The sequence below is a fragment of the Aotus nancymaae genome, unplaced genomic scaffold, assembly GCF_030222135.1.
Source record: "Aotus nancymaae isolate 86718 unplaced genomic scaffold, 86718_ANA_hifiasm-v0.15.2.pri h1tg000076l, whole genome shotgun sequence".
Classification (NCBI taxonomy): Eukaryota; Metazoa; Chordata; class Mammalia; order Primates; family Aotidae; genus Aotus; species Aotus nancymaae.
Genome location: NW_026988491.1, coordinates 14,519,573 through 14,532,995, shown reverse-complemented (window position 1 = coordinate 14,532,995; position 13,423 = coordinate 14,519,573). Strand labels below are relative to the sequence as shown.

The 13,423-nt window shown below is 39.2% G+C and overlaps 1 protein-coding gene across 5 annotated transcripts in view; it reads right to left on the bottom strand.

Annotated features, from left to right (window-relative positions):
* The window catches only part of TNRC6B (trinucleotide repeat containing adaptor 6B), a 291,478-nt gene that overhangs the window by 50,535 nt on the left and 227,520 nt on the right, over window positions 1-13,423 (bottom strand). For 4 of the 5 annotated variants that reach the window (XM_064368066.1, XM_064368065.1, XM_064368067.1 and 1 more), the window contains 4 exons: window positions 10,727-10,902; window positions 7,218-7,292; window positions 6,136-6,181; window positions 4,354-4,502 (listed from right to left, as the gene is read on the bottom strand). In XM_064368066.1, coding sequence (XP_064224136.1) covers window positions 4,354-4,502; window positions 6,136-6,181; window positions 7,218-7,292; window positions 10,727-10,902 — 446 coding nt within the window. Of the gene's footprint in view, window positions 1-3,211; window positions 3,383-4,353; window positions 4,503-6,135; window positions 6,182-7,217; window positions 7,293-10,726; window positions 10,903-13,423 lie in introns of all 5 variants that reach the window. The other variant, XM_021668746.2, reaches the window with a different exon arrangement.

Genomic DNA, 13,423 nt, shown 5'->3' with positions numbered 1-13,423 from the left:
TGTGATGGCTTAATGATTAAAAAATAGATTAAGGGACTGCTACAGGGAAATTAGTGAACTTAAAAGCATTGAAAATAAAAATGATTCTAAACATAAAGTCGAAATGGCAATTAAAATCTGTTTATCTCGTAAAAGTAAATCAAATATCCGCCATGAATTTTACATCTCCCAAAGGGTTGTTTAAACATGAGTAGACCTTTAATTCTAGAAACTCTAACATCTTTACTGCTCCTGTCTTACCAATCAGACTGCCACTCAAAAGTGAAATGGCTCAGCCCTAACTTTCCTCAGACCATGGCAGTCAGTAGCTTGGCTACCCTGATCATCCCTAAGAAAACAGGAAACATTTATTTCACCAAGGATATTGTGCTAAGATCTTTCTCACTTGATCATCAAAGTCATGACTTAATTATTAGATGTCAACTATTCACGACTGGTCCTTGGATGGTGAGGTTACTGGTAGCTAAAGTCCCTGCCAGAATCCATTTTTGGGGAAATACAAAATTGCTTCCTGAGGGTCATTTTAAATTCCAACCTCTCCTTTGATAAGAAGTATTGAAAAGAGTTTGCTTTTTAAGCTTCTGTAAAATCAATTCCTAACTTCCTCTTCCCAGCAGACAATTTCTACCCTCTCCTACCATAGGTTTTAGGCTTTTCATGATCAAGTGACCCTAAAGCCACTATGATATATATCTGGAATGGGTAACAAAGCACTATGATACATATCTGGAATGGGTAACAAAACAGCTAAGTCCACAATAGTCAATTATAAAATGCCTTGTCTGTATCTTAATATGGTACCTGGGCATCACAAGCTGCTCATTTTCTTGGCTCCACTAAAGCTATTTTTGCAGTGATGTACTCAGGGGCAATCATACAGATTTGGTCTTTAAAAATATTTAGAAATTACGAAAACGGTAATCAAAAACTTATATACGCCAGGTACAGTGATTCACACCTGTAATCCTAGCATTTTGGGAGGCTGAGGCTAGGAGTTCGAGACTCAACCGGGGAAACATAAGCAAGACCCTGTCTCTAAAAAACAAATGGGAAAATAAGGCATTTGTATATGTTCTAATATCGGTTTATGTGGCTACTGCTAAAGTTTTACTGTTGTACAGGAGGCTTTTACAATTACCTGAGTCTGGTGATATTTGCTTCAACTATACTGTTTAACTCAGAAAAGCAATACAAATTAAAAACAAAATTATCAAGCTGACCAAAATCCTCTGTGATGTGGAAAATTGAAACCTTAAGATTTTTTTTTTTTTTTTTTTTGAGATCGAGTCTCGCTCTGTCACCCAGGCTGAAGTGGTCACAGAAGTATGGCTATCATTGCTGGGGTTATTGTTGCAAAGGAATTGTGACTCCAAAGTCCTGGTTCTCTCCACAAAAACTACAACAGAGCCACTGTGGGAAGGCAGACAGGGCCCTGCTGTGAGCCCTCAGGCCTGGGAAGGTAAATGGCATGATCTCAGCTTATTTACTGCAACTTCCCGCCTCTTGGGTTCAACCAATTCTCCTGTTTCAGTCTCCCGAGTAGTTGAGACTACAGGCACCTGCCACCATGCCCGGCTAATTTTTGTATTTTTAGTAGAGCCAGGGTTTCACTATATTGGTCAGGTTGGTCTCGAACTCCTGATCTCAGGTGATCCACCTGCCTCGGCCTCCCAAAGTGCTGGGATTACAGGCATGAGCTACTGTGCCTGGCCAAAAAAATCTTATTTTATTAATATGAAGTATATTAAAATAATTCTGTATTAAAATAGTCTTTAAAAACCGTGTCCATATTTAGATATCTGCACAAACCTTGTTAATGATGGACTTCGTAGCAATCCACAGATCAAAAAAATGAAGAAGAATGACCTTTGTTTAGAGCCTAATGCTTGGCTAGTTTGGCTGGTTTACTATACTAGTTTATGTACTAATGGCATTTGATAATAATGTGATCTACCACATTTATAATCACCACTAACTGTGAGTGTTATGCCTGTTTCATGTTTCTATACCTCAATTCAAAATAAAAGAACTCCCAAAACATCAATATAATCATTTCTTTCCTGTTTATATAAACAATATATATCCATGTCTTCTGTGGAAGCAGTAAGGAAAATGATGAAATATAAAGGAAGAAAATAAAAAATCAGCTGTAACTCCCAATCCAGAAATAATCAACCAAACACATGGATATCGTGTAATCCATTTTTTAAAATGTGCTCAGGCAACAATTAGAAAGCATATAAGAGACCTATGTGTAACTTGACTGGTGTCAGAGGTATTGCTTCACATCATCATGTAGTGTGTATGTGGAAGTCATTGTAAGAAGACAGAACATCATCACGTATACATCATGTGGATACAACTAATAATTACAAGTTGTATAATTAACGTCCTCCCACAACGTCCTGAGGTGAAGGTCACATCACAGAAACATGGCTATCACTGCTGGGGTTATTGTTGCAAAGGAATTGTGACTCCAAATTCCTGGTTTTCTCCACAAAAACTAAAATGGAGCCACTGTGGGAAGGCAGACAGGGCCCTGCTGTGCGCCCTCAGGCCTGGGACGGTGAGGAGGCTTGATTCTCCCAGCCCTGCCTGTCGTGTTTCTACTGCACAGCCCCTTGCTGGAGGGTTGCCAGATTCAACCCTGGGTGCAATCAAACACTGCCGTGTCTGAGCAATACCCATTCTTTCCAAAGCTTCACTGTCTGCTATCTAAAGTTACCCTTCTCTGGGTAATTATTATATTTTAAACTTAAAGACACTAGATTTCAAGATGCTGTAACCCACAAATACTTAATCATACTAGTTTTGTTATTTTTAAATTAGCAGGTCTATTAAATTGAAAAGATCTCTAAAGTATTACTTATCCAATCTAATGTTTAAAATGGCAAATGCATTAAGTTAGACTGTCTAAGGTACTTATGTAGCCTCTTTAACATTTTCCTTAGTTATTAGTTTACTTATTAAATATGAACTTATGATCAAAAATGAGAAGACAAAAAAACAGGTTTAAAATAAAATCTATGTTGAGAAACATGAAGAGAGATGGGTTCTATGGGCTGAAAGATCTAGAACCTACACGTAATATCATTCTGTGCATTCAGTAATCAACAAATTTCCCAAGACAGACAAATGATGCAATAAACTGCAGACCAGGACCAAGGCGAGGCCATAGCCAAGCAGTTATAAATTTGAGAGGCCTCCTTACTTGTCTAGCAGCGAAGTTTTGGGGGTTGAGCCCTGTGCCGATTGCTCCAAGGCTGACGTTGGGTAGTGTGGAACCAGAGGGAGACAGCTTGTAGCTGGGAGAAGGGGAGAAGGGAGAGCAGGGAGCCTCATCCCCAAGGCACCCATCTTGATTGGAGAAAGGCAAAGTCAGCTGAAAAGTAGTAGGAGTTAGCCAATCACAACGAGTGTTGGTTAGTGAAGCAACAGAATGCAAGAAGGGAAAAGAGAGAAATACTAGCAATAAACAAAGTTAGAGTGTATTAGCAATAACCGAGGATGGAATTTGGATCTGACCATAATCTTTACACTCGGCCCGACAGCCACATCTGTCATCTTCTTTGATATAGATTTTTGTTTTCTTCTAAGTTAGTAACACGTTCTATCCATTGCATTATGATAAAAATTGCCAGATACTTTATTTTTATGCATCTAATACTGATTACTCTAGCGTGTGGCTGTTGCAACAGAAGCCAGGGCAATCTTGTGACTATGTCGCTGTCTGGACCAGCATCAACAGTGTCAAAGCGTGCCAGATTTAAAAATTTTGGTTTTAACTGCTTTCTGAAAACCAGGAAAACAGCAAATTGGTATTCTGAATTAAGATATACTTCCCACCATTAGAAATATTAAACATCAACACCGATAGGTAGAAACTACTTGGTTAAATTAGGTTGCTGAGAATTTGAAAAGTATACCATTTTAACTAAATACAGATCGCTGGGGAACTGGGGAAAGGTAACAACAGAGTTCTCTCAAAACTAGAAGGCGAGGCCTTAGGAGACATGGAATATTTGCACAAAATCCCAAAATTTATTTTGTAGCTATAGAGCAGCAGAAAAAAGAATTCAGAGTAAGTTTATCTCTAAAATTTCCACACTTCATGAAATGTCTCAAAACTCAGATTTTCATCCTAATACAGGCTAAAGACAGATGGTTCTTGCTCTTGCCTAATCACCTGTTGACATCGGTGGTTTTCAGGTCAACACTTTAATGCAGGTGATGTCTGTGTTTTGCTCTCTAGTTTAGTAATTCTATGCTTCCTCCAGAATCAGTTATCAAAAGACAAATGGGAACCAAAGCGGTTCTCATGAATTATTACCTTAAACAAAGGATTCAACTCACCTTCTCAAAATAAGGCCCACTATCTGTGGTTCCCATGTCTTTGGAATTAGGTGGACGGAACCCAGATCGATCCTTCCTCATGATATCGTTAAAATCCCCGAGATTCATCGCTCGCTTGTCCACATCAAACTTTTTATCTGAAAGGCTTCCTGAAAAGTAGCACAAACAGAGTGAAAATTTCCAGAATCAATGTTTCCCCCATGAACCAAGAGGGACCTGCCCCACTATCTTCATGGGGATGCCAGGTATGAGCTATTAACATTTCTATTTCTGAGGATAAGACCAGATAAACTCTCATTGGTCCAGGCTACTGGTGTTTATCCCTGGAACACACATGGGTCCTTTTAGTTTATTTTTAATAAAAAATAAAACAAAACATGTATGTGTTATAGCTTGTTTTCTATTGAAGACTGAAAGAGCCTTAGGGCTAACCTGGAAAAAAATCTGGCTAAGAAAACATTTAGACTGGTTATTGATGTGTTTGATGAACACATCTTGCTCATAAATTCAAATGTCCTCAGGGGGAGAAGTCTGTTTCTGCAATTTTAGCATCAGCTAGATAAATGGTCTGTGTGAAACATAGTTATTAGGAATAAGAAGGTCAAGGAGGCACAGTGGTTGCCCTAAAATTTAGAACCTAAGAGTTGAACACAGAAGATGTGTCCACATTACCTACACGGTGCAATTTCCCAGGTGCCATGACTATACCACTTTTCTTTCACAGCTCTATAAATCCGCTGTTGTTTGCTGATATAACCAGTGGCCCCCCGAGGAAACTTATGTTTTAATTATTCTCGTATTTAGAAATATCATAGATTAAAGACCACCTACTTCCTTTACTACCCATAATTATTTTCATGTCTTCTTAGTTTCTTTTTAAGTTCCTCAGAGTGATCAAGAACATTACTACAAAAATTCCACAGACTAATGGCTAACACTGCATCCACTCCAGCTGCAATGTGAGAGTTTGTCAATAATGCAGCATCTGGGTACAGACAGGACTGGCAACTTGAAGGCCATATCTGGCACATAATTTTTTGGCCCCATAGAGCATTTCAAGAGATCTGAATTAGTTCTAGTATTTAAAAATCAGGCTGGATGCAGTGGTTCCCACCTGTAATCCCAGCACTTTGGGAGGCCAAGGCAGGCAGATCACTTGAGGTCAGTAGTTCGAGACCAGTTTGGCCAATATGGTGAAACCCTGTCTCTACTAAAAATACAAAAATTAGCTGGGCATGGTGGTGCATGCCTGTGATCCCAGCTACCTGGGAGACTGAGGTGGGAGAATTGCTTGAACCTGGGAGGCGGAGTTTGGAGTGAGCTGAGATTGCGCCACTGCACTCCAGCATGGGCAACAAAGTGAGACTCAGTCTCAAAGAACAAATAAATATAAAAATAAAAATCAGAATGCCAGGACACATCTGAATTTCTGGCCTCTCCTGAAAGACTTGTCATAGCTAAGCTGGATTCTTCCAGAGCCAGCAACTGCCAGGAGCCATGCAAGGCTGATTCTTCCAGGTGGACTCTCCACAGTTAACTTGTGGCCACCTCATCCCATGTTCTTATACCTTGCACACATCACTCATTTTCATTCTTTCCTGACTTTTGCAGTCATCTGAGTTTTCAGTCCCTACCTAGTGTCTGGCACAGTACCTTACAAAGAGTAAGAGCTCAATAAATGTCTACTGAACTGCACCCATCCCAACTCAAATTGGGCAGGAAATGCCAACAGGACATCGTAACACCAATATACTTCATTCCTTTCAGTGGAGTGATACACACCTACAGACAAATCCATTTTGTTGCTTGGATTATCTTCAGTCTGACTCTGAAAAATCAAGAACAGATGAGAGAGAATTAAGGATGTACGTCTTTGAATCAGAGAAGTGGCATTGTTCACCTGAGAGCCGCATCTTACTACTGGTACTACAGAAGTTCCTCTGAAATGAACTTAACGGTAATGAAGACATTAACATTTTTAATATGCTAGCTTGATTGCTGCTTGGGCCTATATTCTCACAATTCAGCGTTAACATGCAATTAGTCTCAATGCAGCTACAAAGAGAGCCACAGATAAACAGCTGCCTGAAGAAATAAACCCCCGTCCTTAAGTTCTAGTCAGCCCAGGATCAAATTCCGTGAGTGGCAGCCAAATGATGACAACTTCTTCTCATGACTTGTCAAGTCGTCAAATCTTCAACCGTACAGCCAAGTAAAGTCATTTGTCTTTTGGCAACCAGGGACAGGGTGTCCCCACACCATTCTCCAGAGATAAAGAAATCAGAAATTCTGTAAGAATTCTCTATGTCATTAGTCCCAGTATAGTTTTTCTAGTTATTTGGTTATTGTTGCCTTTAAAAAAATTGTAATATGAAAACTAATACAAGAAATGCCACATATAGGTGAAGGGGAGGAAGGCAGCAAATCACACTGCCACGTATGCACCTATGCAACAATCTTGCATGTTCTTCACATGTACCCCAAAACCTAAAATGCAAAAAATAAATAAATAAATAAATAATTACATAAATTACAATTAAAAAAAAAAAAAGAAAAGAAAACTAATACAGTAATGTGGTCAGAAACAATTGTATAAATTTTAAGTGCCTGACTCTTCTCTATCCTCCTAAGGAAAAGGACACAATCACTACAAATTTAAAAGCCATAACTTTTAAATGTTGGAGTATGTCCTTAAGAATAAAATCACAGAAAAGAAATACTGCTTAATTCAAAAGATCAAAAACATTGCTTAACTAGTTTTTTAAATCTGTAATTTTGTACTTACTATATGTAGCAGTGGTCTTAAATCTGTATTAAACCTAAAAGTTGGGATACATTACACATTTGAAAAAAATAAAACTTACCAGCAATCCCATATTTGAAAACTGTTTGGCAAGAGGATTCATCCATGAATCACTGTTTCCTCCTTTAAGTGAGCACTACAGAAATGAAACACATAACCTCAGAACCAAATAATTTATTTCAACCTTCTGAGTTTTATTAACACAGACTGAAAATGTAGACTAGAATTTACCTTTTTAAATCCTATTTCTCTTTAACTAAAATTATTTTGATATTTTGTTAGTTTAAATAAGTCCTAGTTATATCTATGTTTGCATTTTTATAGAATTCATCTTGCTGAAATATAATTGGAAAAACACATGGTCAGCTGGTACTTTTACTTTTTAAACAGAAAGAAGTCTGATGTGATTTTCTGAAATCTAAGTTTTGCACATGACTACTTTCATTTTTATTAGGCTGCTCTCCTTGTAACCCAAACTGGTTTATGTTAGGAGAAAAGAGTTTGATGTCAGTGCATGCCATCTGGAAAGGAGTTTATTTAAACTGGACATTATGAGGAACTCATGGTGCTTCATCTGCTTGTTTCACAGCATAAAGGACATTGGTCCTGGTGGTAAAGAGACCCAATGGAAGAAACCATTGCCAATCTCCTGGACAAAGTAGGGCAGAGGTAGGTTTTAATTTTTTAACGGGACAAACTAGTTTCTTCCCTGAACAAGGCACTGACCATGAGCTCCACTTTCACTTCTGTGAGGGAGGCAGGTGGAACTATAAGGAAGATTTGGTGGGGTGGGGCTTTGTGCACTTGTGTATTTCACATGTAAAAATTCTCTATGTTATGATGATAGCTATCAAATTAATTTTATTATCCTTGAAAGTGATGAAGTACTTTAGTACAAGTTTTTTTTTTTTTTTTTTTGAGACGAAATCTCGCTCTGTCACCCAGGCTGTGCAATCTTGGCTCACTGCAACCGCTGCCTCCCGGGTTCAAGCAATTCTTCTGCCTCAGCCTCCTGAGTAACTGGGCCTGCAGGTGCATGCCACTATGTCCAGCTAATTTTTGTATTTTTAGTAGAGATGGGGTTTCACTATATTGGACAGACTGGCCTCGAACTCCTGACCTTGTGATCTGCCCGCCTCGGCTTCCCAAAGTGCTGGGATTACAGGTGTGAGCCACTGCGCTGGCCTTTTTTTTTGAGACTGAGTTTTGCTCTTGTTGTCCAGGCTGGAGTGCAATGGTATGATCTCGGCTCACTGCAACCTCTGCCTCCTGAGTTTAAGCAATTCTCCTGCCTCAGCCTCCCCAGTAGCTGGGATTACAGGGGTCCGCCACCATGCCTGCCTAATTTTTCTATTTTTAGTAGAGACGAGGTTTTGCCATGTTGGCCAGGCTGGTCTCGAACTCTTGACCTCAGGTGATCTGCAGGCCTCGGTCTCCCAAAGTGCTGGGATTACAGGCATGAGCCACTGTGCCCAGCTAGTACAGGTTTTGAGGTCAAAAAAGTCCTCACTAGAGTGAGGGGGGAATGGGAAGTTACTTTTTAATAGGTACAGAGTTTCAGTTTTTTAAGATGGAAAGAGTTCTGTGGACAGACGGTGGTAAATGGCAGCCTAAGTATGTTTATATACTTAATGCCACTGAACTGTACACTTAAAAATGTACACTATGAGGCCAGGTGCGGTGGCTCACATCTGTAATCCCAGCACTTAAGAGGGCAGATCACCTGAGTTCGGGAGTTCAAGACCAGCCTGACCAAAATGGAGAAACTCTACCTCCACTAAAAATATAAAATTAGCCAGGTGTGGTGGTGCATGCCTGTAATCCCAGCTACTTGAGAGGCTGAGGCAGGAGAATCGCTTGAACCCAGGAGGCGGAGGTTGCAGTGAGCTGATCATTCCATTGCACTCCAGCCTGGGCAACAAGAGCTAAACTGTCTCAAAAAAAAAAAAAAAAAGAAAAGAAAAGAAAGTACACTACAGTTAATTTCATGTTATGTGAATCCTATCACAATTAAAACAAACAAAAAAAGAACAAAAAAAACCACCTTCAACATGAGAAGTCAGAATCACTGGTACTGGGGCTGAAAGATTCAATTCCCAGTTAACTTAATTAAATCTTGGTTGTCACCGGAGTGGGGTATTTATTAGTTGCTTTCAATCAGTTGATTTAGTCTCATTGTTAATTTGTAAATAATCAAAAGAAAGCCAAAATCACACTAGACAACCTAAGAGTGCAAAGAATGCTGAAAGGTTTGCTGAGTAACTCCTTCTGTTGACTAGAATAAAGAAATAAAAGCTCTTAATAGAAGAAAAACTATAAGTGACTGCTTAAGCAAAACGTCTCTAAATAGAAATAAACTGTATTCTCATGCTATAAAAGAAAGAGTCGCCTACAAAATTTAAGGGCAAAGGGGATGAAGACCCAATCCTCAGACATGGGAAGGCCTCTAAGACGGCATCTGGCATTTGAAACGCGGGAGAATATTAGCTGTGAAACATTTCATAGGGTGCCAAGGCTCTCATGTTGAAATTAAGTAATGGATGCCCACTTCTTATTTCCACTACATTATTTGTCGAATGAAAATCTGGAACTGAAAAAAGAGAGTGTCTGCCAAGACACTGGTTCAGGTTCAAAGACTACTGTTCTAGATTAAAAACCAAAGTCCTCATCAAACTGAGCAAACCAAAGGAGAAAGTGAGTTGCTACGCGACACAGAAGGTGGAAAGTTTAGCACACTACCTGGTATAGAATGTAGAGAAAACATCTAGCTGCTATATAGCACACAAGCACACATTGGTACTTCATTTGTTGGGAGAAGGGTTCTGGGCCTTGGAATTTCCCAAATCAGATAAAATCAAGACATGCTGATCGCCATGGGAGAAGCCAGCATTATCTTCCTTTGGATTCCCTCCTACATATCTACAGGGATTTACTGGAAGGACTTCTTTGGCTTTAGAATGCAAAAGCATCCATAAAGTATGCCTTGAGAGCCTACAACAGATTATTAAAATGTGGAAACTAAAAATGAAAAATATCTCATATCTTTGAAAATTTCATTTTACCCACAGCAACAGTTTTGTAGTTCAAGGTCATGGGAAAGGAAGACGAAGGGTAAAAGGGAAATTGCTATTTGTTTGCAATAAAATACTTTTCCCCTTACTTAGGACTCTCAAGGACCCCAGCTGCCTCACACCTTTCATTTAAAAATCCTGTTTCGGTTAGGCGTAGTGGCTCATGCCTGTAATCCCAGAACTTCGGGAGGCTGAGGCAGCAGGACTGAACCCAGGAGTTGGAGACCATCCTGGGCAACATGGTAAAACCCTATCTCTATTTAAAAAATACAAAAATTAGCCAGGTGTGGTGATAGTTCCGGCTACGAGGGAGGCTGCGGTGGGAGGATTACTTGAGCCCAGAAGGTCGACGCTGCAGTGAGTCGTGATTGTGCCACTGCACTCTAGCCTGAGTGACAGAGTGAGAACTTGTCTCAAAAAGAAAACAAACAAAAACGAAACCTCAGTTCTGCCTTCCCAGAGCGAATGAGCAAGTGGGAACGTTTCTAAGGCAGGCTACCTTCATTTGTTTCTTTCCTCCTTGTCCCCAGCTTGCTGAGTTGTGGGAGGAAGCACTGCCCTGAGAGCCAGCGGTGTTCCAGACTCCTCCATCCTCCTCCTCTTCCCAGCTGGGATGGCGAGTTCCTGTGACTGGCCCGTCACTCTCCCCCCAGCCGTCTTGCATAGATTTGGAATCTTAAAGGAAAGAATAAATTAACTCTTTGCAACAGCTATATAAAACAATCATCAGAATAATAATTCCTTGCAGATGCAGCATTTTAGTGTCTTTGTAATTTTATCTAGTCCATCCACATGGCAAGGCAAACACTATTACTCATTTTTTAGAGGTCAGGAAACCAAAACCCATAAAGCCTCAATGATACACAGAAAGCTAACAAACCATAGAATCAAGACCTCCTGACATTGGATCAATGCTTTTTCCCTTGCACCAAGTGGACAGGAATTTCAAAACTGAAAATAACTTATCACAACATTCCAGTCAAGAAATTTCACATCTCAATTAAGAGAAACCTGTCCCTCTTAATGAGCTGTAGCCCTGGTTTTATCCTCCTATTCAGTATGTGCTTTATATGCAATGGACACTACAAATACGAGGTATGATAAAGGACAACTGTCTAGCTTGTTTGCAGTGAAGCAGAGAAAAACAGAACATAAGAAGGGGGAAATTTATAAGATTCTGAATATCAAAATTATGGTGAAAGAAGAAAATTCACATATAGCCACAGAAATATGAAAGGTATTAGAACTATATACTTGAAATGTATTAGATACTAAAGAGGCAAAGAATATATACATAGTGGTTTTGAAAAGACAGGAGGAGAAAATGTGGAGGATAGGGAGAGGAAGGGAGGAAGGAAAGCAGAGAGAAATCAAAGAGGCTTTAATGTTTGAGAAAGTGGGACATCAGTATCCCATTCTAAACAATGATTTTTAATTTGAAGACTGGATTAAGTCCTTCATTCCCTCTGAAAATACTGTACAGAATCAAAACATACTTTGCATTAATGATACTGTATAACATGATGAAAGAAAAGGAACTACATTTTCTTGCCTGGAAACTTCCATCTACACCTCTACTTTCCCACATGACAGGACATTTATGAAAGTTTCTGATTCGTACATAATTTTATATGAGGAGATTAAGGGCAGAAAATCGGCTCTTCCAGGCCTTTCCTTGAATGACAGCTGCCACCCTGTAGAACCAGGCCTATGATTGATAGTCAAGTAGGTTCGCACCAAGTACATAAGGCACAGGGCAATTAATTTCTTCTAACTGTGGCATCTCATCCCCCAGCAAGGCCCAGGTGAATCTGATAGTCTCCCAGTGGGGTTCACTGTAGCCACAGGAAAGGGCTTTCTGTCTGTGTACAAGGGGCAGGGTTGGGATGCTCTTCTTCCTGCTGCTGGAAGTGCTGCTGATAACCACGACTGCTGCCTCTGTATATAGGATGATAAATTTATATAATACCATATTTATGATTTGTATTATATAAGCATAGGCTTTATACCATCCACCAACAAGCAACAAGAGTTATTAAAATCCAATATAAATAACACACCTACCTCTTTAGAAAAATGAAGACATGCAAGTGAACCTTTCTTTTAGAGAGAGAAGCTAAACTTCTAACAAACGTTTCTTATAGAAAAGATAAGAGAGGTCTAATTTTTAATGATAGGATTCATAACATCAAATTTAAGACACTTGCAGGCTAGAGAAGATCACAGGTTAACTGCATCAACTGGCAGACTACGATGGTTTAGCCCCTTCTTCTGCACATTACACATTCAACTTATCCAGAGAAAGGATGTGTGCTGTAACTACTGATGACCCTCAAAAGTAGAAGACATTTCTAGAATCTGAGGAAAAGTGAGGGTTTTGTGATAGAAGAGAGGTGATCCTGAGGTTGGAAAACACACATAAAAATCCAGAATATACTGCTAAAGGGTCTCTTTGTGCCCAGGGTCTGATTTATGCCTTCCAACAGCTTTTTGGATCTATTTCAAGTACACTAGATTACATTTCCCATGATGATACAACTGATTTCACAATGGAAATAATGATAAAAACAAAATCTTCATAAAGATAGCTATTTTAATGAAGTCGAGGAGATTCACGGTTTTTAAAATTAGTCAAGTTACTATGTGTGAATTTCCAGAATAGAGCTAATATCATATTCCCTTATGTGGCACTGTAAAAGTCCTGAATATTCTATGATAAACTTAAAAATTTATTTTCTTGTTCAAAGTTTGGTCATTTCAGAAATTTTCATTATTTAGTCAAAAGATAATCCCTTAAATCTGCTATATGGGGAAAAAAAAAAAGAGAGAAGTTGGAACATTTTTAAGAAAGTTACAAAAATAAGTGGAAACAGGCACTTGAAAATTGAATTTTTCAATTTAGGAACATCCAATGAGACGTTGCACAGCCTCAGTCTAGAGTTCTGCTAATTACTGTGACCACACATTGCCAGCTAGATCAAGTACAGCTTAGACTTTCAATGATTCTGAATAAGTATGACGTTCTTCATTTAAAAAACTTGAAGTGAAATTTATGCCAGGTTCAAAAAACCTCTAATGATCTTATGTGGAAGAAGAGAGGCCAAAGGCAAGGAAAAGTACAGAAGGATGAAGTCACTGGGCAGCAGAAACCATGTTCCACATTAAAAGCCAGAGAACTCGTTTCAAATTATACTAA